Source organism: Solanum dulcamara, chromosome 4, assembly GCF_947179165.1.
Source record: "Solanum dulcamara chromosome 4, daSolDulc1.2, whole genome shotgun sequence".
NCBI classification, from domain to species: domain Eukaryota; kingdom Viridiplantae; phylum Streptophyta; class Magnoliopsida; order Solanales; family Solanaceae; genus Solanum; species Solanum dulcamara.
In genome coordinates, this window is record NC_077240.1 from 47741644 (window position 1) to 47758420 (window position 16777).

The following is a 16777-nucleotide window of genomic DNA, read 5'->3' on the forward strand; positions in this document are numbered from 1 at the left end:
AGTCTTCTTCTCTCTTTCCCAGGATATTAATGATACTAATATAACGCCCAAATTTATTAAAGTTTCTCGAGCAGAAGATCTCTAAGAAATCATCATGAGATTTCCACCTCCTGACGGAATTCCCTTGTGTTTTCAAAACTTTCTTTGAAGTGTGTACAATCCACTCCATCGTCTTCTGACTGTACCTCGCCCTAGTCATCATGTTTCGACCCCTTTCGACCCAGTCGTACCAGATTTCACCCCTTGAGACCTTTCTTGTGATGTCAAAAGATTTGATACCTATCGCGAAGTAGGTGACATCGTCGCCCATGTTGATAGATCAAAAAGAAAATAATGGTTAGAAAGAAAAAAAAGGAAGATTTCTATGGTTGGAACGAAGGGGGATAATTTCGAAGAACGAAGTCCACCGAAATGGGTGTCCTAAGATCCAGAAGGGACCTTAGGTGTTTTCCTCGAAACTTGTGTCTGGGAGTATTTTTAGAGATTTACCGGATTGTCTTTCTTGGATGCCAGGTAGCTGCCTTACCCACAAAATACCTAGGGATGCCCCCCTGGGTGCAAAGAACTAAGAGATAGAGGTCTGGGGAGAAGTGCTAGAGAGATGTGATAGAAGATTGGCAAGATGGAAGAGTCAATATTTGTCCTTAGGAAGGAGATTAAAACTAGTCAAATCTATGTTGGATCCCTTCCTTCTTATATGATGAGCCTATTTCCTATACCTATTCAGAAGAGAATAATTTTGCTCAGAAGAACTTTTTTGTGGAATGGAAACAAGGAGCGGAAAGATTACAACTTTGTAGTAAAATGGGATGTTGTAACACTTCACAAGAAGCAGGGGGGATTAGGTATTAAGAACCTCAATCTCCAAAACTCGTCTTTTGCAAAAATGGTTATGGAGGTTACTGAGTATATGCCTTTATGGAAAAGAATCATCATTGAGAAATAAGGACTTCAAAATCACTGGATCACTGAAGATATCCTTGGAAATTTTGGTTGTAGTGTCTGGAAGACTATTTGGAAATTGTGGCCCCAGTTTCAAGAAAATATTCAACCCAAGGTGGGTAATGGCCTGAAGATTGAGTTCTGGAATGAACATTGGATAGGTGAAAGGAGTTTGAAATATCTTTTCCCTGATTAGTTCCTCCACAGTCAACAGATTAAGGCCACTATAGCTCAGATGTGGAGCACACAAGGTTGAAACTTCAACTTTAGAAGGGCCTAAAGGATTGGGAGGTTCAAAAAGTTGCAAATTTTCTTATGGTGATAAATGATTTCGATGAAATTTACCAATACACCTCAACAGTAAACTTCACAGCAGGGGTGCTTTCACTGTGAAGTCATGCTACTAGAGGAGAAATACTAGCCAGCTACAAATTAGGAACTGGTCTTGGAAGTTGATCTGGAAAGCCAAAGTCCCCCTGAAAGTTTCTTGTTTTGTGTGGTTAGTTTGGCGCTTCATGTTCTTTCTATTCCATCCCATCTATTCTGCACCGTAAAACAACTAAAAATCAGTGGAATGTGTCCTTGTGTATACTTGTAGTGAGCTGGGTGATTCCCAAAACTACTAAAAGTATGATGGACTGCTGGAAAGAGATTGGAAGAAGAGAGTTAGAAGAGGAGGGGTGGGAATTGATTCCTGCAAGCATCTGGTGGACATTGTGAAAGGAAATAAATGCAAGATGTTTTGTAGACAAAAGCAATAATGTTCAATAGTCTTCTTAATTTTGATGTAAACAGGATATGGTGGGGGATATAACCTTTTGTTGATTTTATAGGGAAATTGTAAAGCTCCATAGACTAGTTCTTATGGCCTTCTATTTTTTCCCTACGTGATGTAAGTGCTCATTCTCATCATTGTTTGGATAATGGAATTTTGTTAATATATAGTTACCTTTCCCTTAAAGAAGAAAGAATTGATGAAGAGTCACACTTGAAAAGAGAGTCATAGATGGGGAAAAGATTAATAAAATGAAAGACAATTAATCTTTTCAAATGCCATTATTATGAATGTTGTAGAAGATATTTCCATATTTTAATAAGAAAAGATGGAATAGCACCAAGGGATATACTTAATTATTTTTATAAAAGAATTTCTTTACTAAAGGCAAACCCTCTACATTAAAGTAGCATACATAAACTAGAAAACCCTCTTCAAGAAAAATTATTCTCTACAAAATGCATCCAATTATCTAGACTATGTAGATGTAAGAGATGCTCCAAGAGTATACAAGAAAAGTTCCTCTAGAATTTGCGCAGGCGACTCTTTGACTCCCTCACACACTTTCTATTTCTATCCTCCCATATAGTCAACATAAGTGCAAAACGTACACTCCCCAGTCCCCATCTATAATTTTGTGTGTTTTCCTCTTAAACTTTCAAGATTTTAATTATGCTTTCATCCTTTATCTACTGAGACTTTTGTAGACATTGGCATGCTCTAGGAAACAGTCTCCACAATATGCATGAAACTCATAGCAGGTACTAAGGAATTTGATTTAATCAAACAAACTAGCGGAGAAATCGGTTGACAATCAACAAATAAGGTTCTACAAGTTAAGGTGATTAAATTTCAAAAATAAAGCAATCAATTTTTAGAATGATTTCTTTTAATTAAATGTTGTTATTTTTGTATAATGCCACAAAATTATACACCCATTTTCCGAGGTTGAAAGTTTTTGCTCATCAAACATATTTAACTTATTTCCGAATAACCTTTATAAGTTTGATAACAACAATCATGCAATCAATTAGCAACCTTCAACTTCAAATATCTGCGCGATATGTTATTGTAATACTTTGAAAAAAAAAAAGTAAAGTTGTAAGTTTGACCTCTTCCTCCATTCTAATATAAAAGCCATACATGTTTTTATCGTCACCGAGCTAATTATGTCAAATCAAACTAAAATATTCAATGACGATTCAGGAAACGGAGATAATTATTATTAGCATCATATACCTGTTATTAAACAGTCCCAAAACCAAACCACATTTTTTTGATGAAAAGGTAAAAGATAAAAATCAAAACATATATCTTTTAGCAATAAACTCATTATGCATATGAGCAAATATTTTTCTTCTTCACCTCTTTATTTTCCTCTAGTCAAGCATAACTAGGTCAGCAATTCATCCGGTCAACTCACCATGTCAGCATCCCAATCAGAGTTATCAAAGGCGAAAAGCGCAAAAAAGCTCACTTCCATGGGGGTTTAAGCCCAGAGCGCAAATAAAGTGTGGGCTTTAATGAAAAAAGGCGCAAAGGGAGAAAAAGATACAAATATATATGTTTAGTCCAAGACCAATAATTATAAACATGAATGACAAATATATGACCAAAAAAATTTTAAAAAGGTATGATAAAGTGAAATATCAATTGTTTAGTGTCACTTCTTCAAAAGAGGCTCATTGGCAAGGAAAAGTTTGCCTTAGAACCTTGATGACCACACTGAAGCGCACATAGAGCGAGGCAGAGCGCTAAACACGTTTTGAGCCTCGCTTCAGGGCTTAAGTGCGCGTGTTGTCACAGATCCCAATTATATCATGCTTTTAATAAGATTCCACATCCATTATGTTCCATACACTTGTAAATTTTGTGAGGCAAACTAGTTGAAGGATATGCCATGGAGTGTTCAAATACTTCTAAAACAGATCATATTCAATGTCCACATCACTTACTCAAACAATTCAAAGCAACTGAAACAAGACAAGCTCAATTATATATAAAAGGATAACAGAAAAAGAGGAAGGAAAGTGCCAAAGTGGTGCTGCGTACCCTGCAAAAATACATTTCGTCTTTACCATCTTCGAACAAGGAGGAATAATATGCAGGATCGTATACAGAACCACCTAAAGCATCATCAGAATTGGATGGCTGTCTAGTTATAGGAGTTGCAGGATTGAGAAAACTGTTTCTCATATCACTATCTGCCTCTCTGGGAACTGAACAGTCTATATAAGAAACACCCAGCTTATACATTTGAATCCACAATAGTGAAGATGATAATCTCACACAAAATCCAATAATTTGCATGGAGAGAGTGAGTTTCACCGAGAAGATAACAAAGGTTCCATAAATCCCAGAAGAAATATTCCTGCATGAATAAATGAAGTTCAGGAAGAAAGCTTTCACTTTTTCTAACATTTCAAGAGCTGTGGTAAATTTACTGTACAAGGATATTTGAGAGCACAATGTATGAGTGACGGCTGGCTCTACCTGCAATCTTAGACAGTGATGCAGCAGCCAATGATGCTGCTAAGTCAAACTTAAAATATCCATGAAGTGACCAATAGAACAGCTTACAGTACAACAAATAAGTTGCTAAACCAAATTTTTAGGATTGAGAATTACTAATGGTCAAAGGAGTACAAAGAACTAAAGCTAGAAGTTCATTACGTCATTGATAATTAGCTTGGCGTTTCTCAGGTGAACTACTCTATTTCTCTGACGAACTACTCTATTTCTCTGGCGAAGTTGAACTTTTTGCTACTGCTGTGTATTTTTGTTTGGGTCTAGAAAGACCCAATTCTAGTGTGACACCACCAGCGACGATCTTCTTTCTCCAGCGATAACGTTCACTTCTATCCTCTGCTGCTTCCTCGATCTTCCAAGTGCTATCTTTCAGATTTATTCTCCTTTATTTACTTCAGATTTCTTTATATCTTTTCAATTACCTATTGCTTATTTCTGATTTATTTGCTCTGTTCTTGATCAATTTTGGTTTGTTCTTGCCCATTGCTGCTTGCTATTTCTTGTTTTCCTAGTAGCGTGTAGATTTGTTAGGAAATCACCCATTTATCTCTTCTCCTCCATTTTCAATTTACATTGATCAGTTCTTTGTCAGCTGCAATTCTTCTACTTCGTTTTGGTCCCTTAAACTTTATTTCTCTCAGCTTTGCATCGTTCTTGATAATCTCAGAAATTGAAAGTTGTTGCATATCTACCATTGTTTGTCCTGCCTTCTGTTTGTATTAAGTTTGTAGACTCATGCTTGTTAGGGTGCTGGACTGATTGTAATTGTTCCAATTGGTAAATTGATGTGCTCATTGTTTATAGATTGTCATATAGGGTAGTCTATCTGAGTTCAGTCTCTCTTGTATCTGAGTTTCCGTATTGTTGTGTTGCTTACTTGCTCTACACATTACATTGTTTCTTGCTTTCTTCCGGTTTTAGTATCAGTAGTTTTAATAGATTTGTGTTTCGTTTACTTTTTGTCTAGTTTACATCTCCCTAGTGGTCTTCGTTTGAGTCCGGGGACAAGGGGGAAATAGTGGTAAGTGGGTTTTCGGTTCTCCTAAGCTTAAGAGTAGGGTCGTGGAACATAGGTTCGCTATCGGGGAAGTCCATAGAGCTAGTGAAGATTCTCAAGAAGAGGATAAATATATCTTGTGTCCAAGAGACCAGATGGGTAGGTACCAAGGCACGAGATGTGGACGGGTTTAAGTTGTGGTACTCAGGAGGTTCGAGAGATAGAAATGGAGTAGGTATTTTAGTAGACGAGGACTTAGGGAGAGAGTGGTGGAGGTTAGGGGATCAATGATAGGTTGATGATGATTAAGTTAGTCGTTGGCAGGCTTAATCTGAACGTTATTAGTGCCTATGCGCCTCATGTGGGAGTGGGAGGTATACATGACACCGAATAGATTTGGATGAGGGAGTGCGAGGTATACATGACACCGAATAGATTTTCATTGGTGGAGATTTTAATGTCCATATTAGGCCAACCTTTATGGGCTTGATGATGTCCATGGTAGCTTTGGTTTTGGAGAGAGGAATGGAGGTGGAATGTCGCTTCTGGATTTATGCAAGAGCTTTTGAGTTGGTAATTGCCAACTCGTGCTTTCCTAAGAGGGAGAACCAATTGGTTACCTTTCGTAGAACGATAGGTAAGACTCAGATAGATTACTTACTCCTCAGGAAGGGTAATAGAGGCCTTTGTAAGGATTGCAAGATTATTCAGAATGAGAATCTTACTACCCAACACAAGCTTTTGGTGAAGGACTTGGAGATTAGAGGGATAGGAGGAAGAAGACCTTTCATGACCGACCGAGGATTAAGTGGGGTGGCTTGACCCTTGCCCTTTCTCAGGAGATGGCGGAGAAGTTGACTAATATGGGGGCCTGGAGTAGTAGCAGGGATGTGAAGACCATGTGGGATAGGACAGTTAGTTGCATTAGGAAGGCAGCTACAGAAGTGCTAGGGGTATCAAGGGGTAACTTGGGTTGTCACCGAGGAGATTGGTGGTGGAACAGAGAGGTCCTAAGCAAGGTGGAAGCAAAGAATGTTGCATATATAAGGTTGGTGGAGTGTGTAGCCGAGGAAGAGAAGTGGATACTTAAGGACATCTATAAGAAGACGAAGACATAAGCTAAGTTAGCGGTTACAGAAGCTAAGTTAGCAGTTACGACTGCTACGATGGCAGCTTTTGAACGCTTGTATGTCGAGCTAGGAGGCAAAGGTAGGGATAAGAAGTTGTATAGGCTCGCGAAGGAGAGAGAGAAAATCTCGCAATTTGGATCGAGTAAAGTGCATCAAAAATGAGGAAGGCAAGGTGTTGGGTGAATTGGCACACTTTGAAGGACTTTGGGACTTTGGGTATTGTAGGCACTTTTTAGGGTTGAGCAGGTTGCTCGTGCTATTAGTAGGATGTGCGGGGGAAGAGCGATCAGTGTCGATGAGATTCCAGTGGAATTCTGGAAGAGCACAAACAAGGCAAGTATAGAGTGGCTGACTGGGTTGTTTAATGTTATTTTTAAAATGGTAAAAATGCCCGACGAATGGAAGTAGAGGACAATGGTTTCTCTATGTACAAACAAGGGTGATAATCAAAACTGTAACAATTATAGGGGTATCAAATTATAAGCCACACTATGAAGGTTTTGGGAGAGAGTGGTGAAGATGAGAGTACGAGTGGGGTGTCCATTTTCGAGAATCAATTTGGATTCATGCGGGGATGATTGACTACTGAAGCCATCCACCTTGTGTGGAGACTTGTAGAGAAGTATAGAGATAGGAAAAGGGACCTAAATATGGTGTTCATTGATATTGAAAAAGCATATGTCAGAATTCTGAGGGATGTCCTCAAGGGGTGTTTAGAGGCTAAAGGTGTCCCGATAGTTTATATTAAGGCGATAAAGGGCATTTATGATGGAGCCAAGATTCGGATTAGAACGGTGGGAGGTGACTCGGAGCACTTCCCAATGGAGATGGAGCTATATTAGGGATTCATTTTTAGCCCTTTCTGATTTGCCTTGGTGATGGATGAGTTGACGCAGTCTATTCAGGAAGAGATTCCTTGGTGTATGTTAGTTGCAGATGAAATCGTACGGATTGATGAGACATGAGATGGAGTTAATGCTAGGTTGGACGTTCGGAGACAGACTCTGGAGTCTAGAGGGTTCAAGTTGAGCAGGACCAAGACAGAGTATTTGGAGTGCAAATTCAGTAATGCATTGCATGAATCGAATGGGGAAGTAAGGCTTGCACACAGACTATTTCCAAGAGAGAGTTTCAAGTATCTTGGGTCCGTAATCCAGGGTAATAGGGACATCGACGATGATGTCACATCGCATTGGGGCGGCATAGATGAAATAAAGGGTACTACCTAGACTTAAAGGTAAGTTCTACAGAGCAGTGGTTGGACCGTCCTTATTGTACGGGGTGGGGAGTGTTGCCCAGTCAAGCACTCACATGTTCAAAAGATGCATGTTGGGGAGATGTGGATGTTGAGATGGATGTTGAAATGGATGTGTGGGCATACAAGAAGTGATAAGATTAGGAATGAGGTTATCCGGGAGAAGGTGGGAGTGGCCTCTGTGGTGGACAAGATGAGGGAAGCGACACTGAGGTAATTTGGGCATGTGCAGAGGAGGTGCGCTGATGCTGAGGAGGTGCGAGAGGTTGGTTGTTGCGGATTCGCACAGGGATAGAGGTAGGCCGAAGAAGTATTGGGGAGAGGTGATTGGACAAGATATGGCATAGTTTCATATTACCGAGGACGTGACTCTAGATAGGAAGAAGTAGAGGTCGCGGATAAGAGTAGAGGAATAAGTGTAGAGGATGTCTTGACTTGCAAAGGTTTAGCTTATTAGTGTCTATCATAGTACTAGTCGTACCCTTGTAGTTCTTGTCATATGTTGTTATTGTGTATGATTATCAATATTTTACTATTGTTAGCATTTTTCCTATGTAGACTTTGCACTGTTTTTCGTATTAATGACTATGCTTTCTTCATTGTTTTCTTTTCATTTTACTTGGGTTTGATGCACTTGAGCCGAGGGTCTTTTGCAAACAGCCTCTCTTTCTTAATGAGGTAGTGGTAAGGTTTGTGTACACTATACCCTCCCCAAACCCTACATAGTGGGATTTCACTGGGTTTGTTGTTGTACGCCAATTTATCAGCCTATTACTTGATTTCTTTAAAAATAGGAAAGGATAAAGGTGAATACTTATCATCAGTCCAGGATTATTTATGTTATAGATATGCAAGGCAATTCTTTTAGAAAAGTAATAACGCGGGGCAATAGGAGCTCAAACTACTTCAATAGCATTTGATAGTGTTATATAATAAATAAGGAAGAAATGAATTTGGAGATCACATCAGTCCTTAAAACGTAAAAGAGGAGGCTTCACCAGGAACCTCCTTTACCAAGTATAGTAGACCATCTAGATTTAAAAAAAGCTTTTGTAATGCCCCGCAACTTCTAAGCAAAGATTCAAACCATCCTTTGTATGCGTATAAGCTCGAACCCTATGATTTCTAAGAGTACATGTATGTTAAGATCCTTTAGTAAGTGTAGTAAGTGTATCAGATGTGGTTTAGGGTCGTAAGGTACCTCAAATACCAAGTCAAGTTCAAAACATTTCTATCGGCTAAGTTTTAACATGAATTCATATAAGGGTCAACTTAAAATGGTCATATCTCTCAGATTATGAAGAGTTAGTTGACCCATAACCTATCAAATTAAAGGTCTACAAGTCTTCTTTCTAACATTGTTGACCGTTCGTCAATCGGAGTCCGGAGTAAAAAGTTGTAGCTGATTAGCAAGCTCGCTCTAACTTGGCTAAAGGGTCGAGCCTAGCTCCGCGACCAGGTGCGTTTCATGGAGAGGAAGGGGACCTCACTATCCACTTGAATAAAATTTTATCTTCCAGCTCCGTTACACGGAGCCAATGCAGAGTTGGGCCAAAATTTGTTGATTATTTTAAGGGTATTTTTGTCCTAAAACCTTTGGGGAGTTATTTGAATGGCCCTAAATATGTAGGAAATCAGTTTTTTTTAATTATTAAACCCTCCCATTCTCCCATTCACTCCTAAATTTCTACAATCAAGAACTTTAAGAAACACCAAGGCTAGGGTTCATCTTCCAAGATTCTCCATCAAACTTCGTCACTAAGGTATGTCGAACTTCAATGAGGAATTCCTTACATCCTCGTGTCCAAAACTCCTAAGTTTTTATGAACTTGATTCTATAGCTAGGGTCATCAAACCCACTTTCGAATTCATCATATTTATGACCCAAAATGCATGATTTCTTGAACTTTTTTATTCATGATTATCGATTCTTTACTAATGCACTTCCTTTTTATACTTAATAAGGTTTTCCAATGTCATCCTTATTAGTTCTTGACATGTTATTGTTTATGACCCATGAACATTATATTTCAAAGCATGATTTTAGAGTCTTTATGTTATTGTGAAAGCTATTTTGAGAAATGATAAGATATGCATGTTCTAGATATTTTCTCATGATTTAAGTTGTGAACACGATTTGAAAGCTATGTTTTAGAAGACATTTCAGTATATGATTTTACAAAGCAAGATTTGAGATTCGTCTCATAGATTTGAGCATAGTCTCACAGCAAGATATGTTTTAGACAGAGATTTTGAGCAAGACTCATGACAAGCTTCTAGATAAGCTTAACAAATATTTTATGAGTTATATCGATAGTATGTTTTGGCAGTAGTATTTAGCACCAAGTGAACGAGAGTTCTAGATAGCCCAAGTTCCAAAACTACGTGTCGCATAGGATTATGTTTCAGCACATTGTCGGTTGACCATTTGGCCCTGAGAGGCTCAGATTAGTGGATCCACATTAGAGGATTCTCCACATTAGACAGATAGGTTCTATACCCTGGCAAAGTATAAGGCACCCTTCTAACTGCGGCATTTGTTGGTGCATCATGAGCTCACATTATGTATTTCGGATAAGAGAAACTCCCCACTTAGACATTATATTTTTATATATATTTTGAAGTTTGAATAGATATGATCACATATATTGCCATAGATATACTGTTAGATAGCATGATTTTCACATATGCATCCTTTCAGTAATGATTTCGAAAAGCATGGTCTCAAATATACATTTTCTTTTCAGAAATATTTATTTATGGCCTCTCACTACATTCTTCCTCCGTTGATATTTATGTATAATTGAAAGATTCATTATGCTCCCTCTCATAACTTATGATAGATATGAATTTAATTATTTTGTTTTGTTCCTACATACACAGTACCTTCCCACCTTCCCTTTACTGATTGCATACCTCTTCTACGCTACATTTTTCATGTGATGTAGATACAAGTGATCATTCTCAAGCTTATGGATTGAGTAGTCATTCATAGTTAAGCAACTAGTGAGTCCTCCTCATTCGGGGACACAATTTAGTTGTTTTTATCCTTATTTCAGACTTGTTTTATGTCTAGTTGGGGGCCTTGTCTCGGCAAATCGTTTTATTCAGTTTAGAGGCTTTCAAACATTAGTATTCAATTGTAATAGACTTATTCTTGAGATCTATTTCAATTATGGTTTTAGTTTACAGCTTCCGCTTCAGTTTTCATATGATATGCTTAGATATGCTATGTCAAGGGTTAGTTTGGGACTACTTGTAGTTTCGAGTATCGTGCTTCGACTAGGTTGTAGAGTCGAGTTGTGACAGCTCCCACAAGATGATGCACTGATAATCTATCAAACCTAGGATATGAAAGCAAGAGGATTTGGTGCGTTCGAAAATATCAAACAAGACAAGCAGAAGTTCATGCATAATTTTTTTCATTGTCTATACAAAAGAAAATCTACGGTACCACCTAAACTCAAAGGTAAGTTATACAGAGTAGTGGTTAGACCATCCTTGTTGTATGGGGTGGAGTACTGTCCAGTCAAGAACTCACATGTTCAGAAGATGCATGCTGTAGGGATGAGGATGCTGAGATAAATATATGGGCATACTAAGAGTGACAAGACCAAGAATGAGGTTATCCGGGAGAAGGTGGGAGTGGCTCCTGTGGCAGATAAGATGAGGAAAGCAAGACTAAGATGGTTTGGGTATGTGCAGAGGAGCGGTGCTAATGCCCCAGTGAAGAAATGCGAGAGGCTGGTGATAGGGAGTACGCGGACTGGTAGGGGTAGACCAAAAAAATATTAGGGAAGGTGATTAGACAGGACATGGCGCAGCTTCATATTACCGAGGACATGACTTTAAATAGAAAGGAATGGAGGTCGGGTATTATGGTAGAAAGTTAGTAGGGGTAGAGTGTTGTCTTGCCTACATAGGTCTAGTGCTTGTCGTAGGACTAGTTGTACCCTGTAGTTCTTGCCATATGTTTTTTATTGTATTTCGATTATCACATTTTATTGAGGTTGTTAGTGTTTTTCTCTTGTAGACTTTGCACTATTTTTCTTATTAACCACTATGCTTTCTTCCATTGTTTTCTTCTTTTTTTAGTTGGGTTTGATGCACTTGAGCCGAAGATTTTTTGGAAACAGCCTCTCAACCTCCGGGAGGTAGTGGTAAGGTCTGTGTACACTTTACCCTCTCCAAACCCCACTTAGTGGGATTTCACTGGGTATGTTGTGGTAAGCAGAAGAAAACGGGAAATAACTTTAAAATAATGCAAACTAAGAGAGATACGATGATATTGAGGGAGGGAGGGGGGGCAAAATATTTTACAATCTCTTTATTTTGTATCTATTAGAAAGAGGAGCTAAGGTGCAGAAACCAAATCTCTAAAAAATATAGCTTTCTTTGATTGGTTTGCAAATAGATGGCGCTATTTTAAAGGCAGACAATCTAAAGAAGAGCAGGATGATTTATTGTATGAGTTGGAGTTGCATGTGAAAACTTTAAAGAAAATACTAATCATCTCTTATTGTAGGTTCGATCATGAACCCTGTATTCTCATTGTTCAACAACTCATGGGCATTACCAGGGACAATTGAGGAAGCAATCAAGAATTGGAGATTACTGAGGATCGACATGAAAGAAAGACAGCAAGGAAAACAACACCATGTTGTCTCATTTGGAGCTACGGACTGAAATCCAAAGAAATAGGAAAAGTGTTTCAAAGTGGTGAGAATGATGTAAAAGCTTTAGGGATTTTTTGTTTCATTTTTTTAAGGTAAAGACAAAATACCATGTTGTAAAAATAGCTGGTCAAACTTTGTAGATAACTGTGGATAACTTAAATTGAGTCAGGTCCATAATTTGTACATATTCTTTGACACCAATTTGGTGTTTAATAAGTAAATTTCTTGAATTTAAATATTTAAAAAAAAAGGGAGGAACAATCTGACACGTCAGCCGAAGACCAAGGCTCTTTGTCACTTTAGTGTTATAACTCAAACACACGTAAATGGAATGGGAAAGAGAGTGGAATTGTCCCATTTAAATCATCTATTACAGGTATATATCAAGACCCCTCTTTGGGTTTTGCCTTTATGTAACTGATGTTACCTCTGCAATAAACAGAAGAGAATGGAACCCACTCATTCTTTCACTGCTGAGTTGCCAGACAGCTTTGGTATTTGCTCCTTAGTTTCTTTGGTTTAAAATGAGTCATGCCAACCTCAATGAAGAATTTACTACTAGGTTTGGATATTAAAGGAAGAAACAAGCTGATAAAAGATATCTGGAGAGTTTATCCAGCATGTGTGTTTTGGGTACTGTGGAAGAAAGGAATTCTAGGTGCTTTGAGGGCAAAGCAAACACTGTACATGAAATGAAATATAGGTGCCTGTGAATGCTAGCTTTTTGGTGTAAACTCCAGGATGTTTATGAAATACACAAAATGATAGATTTCATTAACTCCTTCAGGAATAGGATCGTTTGTATAGACGTTTCCCCTTCTTCGTTGTTATTTTTGTGTATGGGACTGCCCAACCTTGTACATTCCAATCACCTTCCTGGTGTCTGATTTTTAATATATCTATAAAATTTCTGGATTACTGATAGAAAAAGGAATAACAAGCCCCAGGATTCAACATTTGTTATGCTTTGTAATCCTTTTGTCCTCACAAGCACTCTTTTTAAAATTGGAATTGGTTTTTTTTGAAACTGAGCACACCAGCACTCTTTATAATAAAATTCTCATTTAGGATCAGAAGATATCACCATTTTGAACAGAGAATAACCATTATAAGCTACACTTCATTCGGTCAATCGATAAATTTACAGAAACAATGCTCCATCTTGAATGGAGCAAGGCAATTCTAATCCTTCAATATAATCCTCAGGGAGCTAAACAAATCTCGGAATTCTATATCCCTTTTTCCATTTCTTTTCACTAGTTGACACCCATTATCAGTTCCTTGTCTGTTAATTCATTCTTTGGCTCTTGCATTGACTAGTCTTTAAACCAAATCTCTTTTTTCAAATTCTTTTTTTCAGACAAAAATTTCAGGTCAGTCCAGATTAAAATTCTCCAACATTAATTTCGGTACCAAAGCACAACTTTAACCCTGGTGTGAAAAATGAAAGAACAAGTAACAGTTGGAGCGTCTCTATAGAGCCTTAGATCCCCTAAAGAGGCATATCACTAAAGATATCAATTATTTGTCTCTTATATTGCTACAATCTTCCATTTTACATCAATGCATTTAAGTTGTGAAAACTCTTGAAAACTTCAGCTTTCCTCCACATTAGTTAGTATCATATTTCTAATTCTATTGGTGATATCGACGACGATGTTTCACACCGTATTGGTGCAGGGTGGATGAAATGGAGGTTCGCCTCCGGAGTGCTATGTGACAAGAAAGTGCCACAAAAACTCAAAGGCAAGTTCTACAAAGTGGTGGTTAGACCAACTCTATTGTACAGGGCGGAGTGTTGGCCAATCAAGAAACTTCATGTTCAGAAGATGAAAGTCGCGGAAATGCGAATGCTGCGGTGGATGTGTGGGCACACTAGGATGGATAGAATTAGGAATGAAGATATCCGAGACAAGGTGGGAGTGGCATCGGTGGAGGAAAAGATGCGGGAAGCGAGACTGAGATGGTTTGGGCATGTGAAGAGAAGAGACACATGCTCCAGTGCGGAGGTGCGAGAGGTTGGCTATGGACGATTTCAGAAGGGGCAAAGGGAGGCCGAAGAAGTATTGGGAAGAGGTGATTAGACATGATATGGCACAATTGCAGCTCACCGAGGACATGACCTTAGATAGGAGGCTATGGAAGAGTCAGACTAAGATAGTGGGCTAGGTGGCTTATCTTTTCTCCATAGTAGTCGTAGTTTTGCTCATTTGTTTATTAACATTTGATTTTTGCATTTGATTACTGCTTATATTTGTTGGTCCGGTTTACTTTGGGTATTCTATTTATCTATAGTAGTTAATGCTCCTTTCTTTCCGGTCTTTCCTACCCTGACTTTCTCGCTCTCATTATTCATATTTTTATATTGTTTTCGATATGCTTGGCTCTACTGACCTATGTCTATTTTTCCTTGTTTTCCTTGTTTCTCCTCTCTTGTTCTTCTCTCTTAAGCCGAGGGTCTTTCGGAAACAGCCGCCCTATCTTTCAAGGTGGGGGTTAGGTCTGCGTACACTCTACCCTCCCAGACCCCACATGGTGGGACTATACTGGGCTTGTTGTTGTTGTTGTATGTTTCTAATTCTAGATCCTCATGAATTTTAAATTCCATGTTGGCATATGCATAGAACTGAATCTTTCTGGTGAATCTACAACTATAACTAAGAGTATAAAAATGTACAGTCTTTTCTGTTACTCAAACATGATGGTTTCAACGCCAAATAAATTCCTTAAATTTATGTTTAAAGGGGGCTATAAATCAAAGCTAGAGATAATAATTTACATATCAATTTGAGCTCAACCATAGGCCACTCACTCCATTTCTAAAGGACATTTTTGTCCAATATCTTATTGATCGACCAATTGTCCACACAAATAGTCAACTCTAACAATTTGCATCTTCAGAAATAACTTAATTCGAAAAGCAAAAAGAAGTTTGGATAGATGACATTATTTTGATGAAATAAGAAATACATATATCAATTAGGAGGTACTACATAATTTATTGAAATAAAACTTACTAAAGAATGGATCATCAAAAGTCAAATTAGATGTTATTCTTTTCAAAAAAAAAACTCAAAATGATGAATCATATGATTATCAAAACACTATGAACCCCTAAACCATTCCTTGCATTCATTAAGGTTTCACTTCTCTGGTCTTCAAAAATGTTTATAACAAGTTTGTATAAAATAACCTCGATGTAAGGACCCCCTTAAGAGGGCGGTTTTCAAACTTCTAGAGATATTTAACAATTTGTTAGTGAATTATGTTTAACCACAAAAGAATTCAAGTGAAGTATCTATAAGAGGTTTATAGTCCCATTTTTAAAAAAACTAATTACATACAATCCTGCATTCAGTTCAAGATTCATTATTCTATAATGTCTTGTAAATTTATTTGGTTTTCCAAATGAAACTTTCCCCCTTGATTCTCTAGATTACCATTCTGAAAATTCACTAAATGGTTCCTCCTTTGAAGAAGAAACTGAAATGGTAGGAAGAGAATGAAATGAAACTTACCAGATTTCGGATGCGAAAAGAATGAACCAAGAAATGTCCACTAAGATTGCACAGAAGAGAAGTACAGCGTATGTTCTACCAAGACTCTGACTGCTACTCTCAATAGCCACCAATGCAAATAACCCAATACCCAAATTGATTAGCGAAACACCGTTGTATAATGCCCCAAGAGATCCAATCAGTGCACAACCAATCTTCAGCAATCAAAATAGAAAGATGCCACAAAATTAATCACCAATTTACCCAAAAGAAGAGATAAATCAACAACTCACAAAATACCTGAACATAGATGAGAATAACTGCAAAGGATTGAATCCTGTCATAATCACGTAGCCACGTTTGTATCTGAGTCCTAAATGCAGAACAAAGCATCATATACAAGAAGAAATTCCACTGGAAACTTTAAACTGAGAAGAAAAGCCAGTAGAAGAAGATGCGAAAAAGGATGATCGTCGCCCGCGAGGGGTTCTACATTGAAAGGACGGAAAAGCGACGGTCCGATTTCGCTTCTCAAGAACGGAACAAAGCGACGACGCCACTTCCTCTTAATGAAGATACTAACAATCTTGCCTCTTTGCTACTGCATTTAAGCCCAGCCCTGAGCAAGGAAAGCCGATTTCTGGGATGTGCTGGTTTCCTTTCCTTCTTTAAAAAAATCGACGTAATTCTCTAGTTTTGCGGTATTGATTTAATGATGACGATACTTGGCAATAACTTTCTTTTTTATTCTTTTTGAGTAAAAACCCAAAATAGCCAAAAATAAATAATCCATTGGTTTCATTTTATTTATCATGAGAAGATTTGGCACAATTCTTAAGAAAAAATTAATTATATATGTGCCTCTTAATGTTAACAGCAAAGTTGGAAAAAGATAATTATTTTTTTCTTGATTGTTTAAATTGACAAATATTTTGAAAAAGATATTTTTAATATACATGACAACTAAAAAGAGACG

At 37.8% G+C, this 16777-nt stretch overlaps 1 protein-coding gene across 5 annotated transcripts in view; it reads right to left on the reverse strand.

The window, feature by feature from the left end:
• The window catches only part of LOC129887409 (uncharacterized), a 38009-nt gene extending 21450 nt beyond the window's left edge, over positions 1-16559 (reverse strand). For 3 of the 5 annotated variants that reach the window (XM_055962494.1, XM_055962496.1, XM_055962495.1), the window contains exons 1-3: positions 16102-16557; positions 15823-16016; positions 3770-4088 (exon numbers count right to left, since the gene is read on the reverse strand). In XM_055962494.1, the coding sequence (XP_055818469.1) occupies positions 3770-4088; positions 15823-16016; positions 16102-16197 (609 nt within the window). In that variant the 5' untranslated portion in view covers positions 16198-16557. Of the gene's footprint in view, positions 1-3769; positions 4089-15822; positions 16017-16101 lie in introns of all 5 variants that reach the window. The other 2 variants (XM_055962497.1, XM_055962498.1) reach the window with 2 other exon arrangements.
• Between the last annotated feature and the right edge of the window lie 218 nt (positions 16560-16777).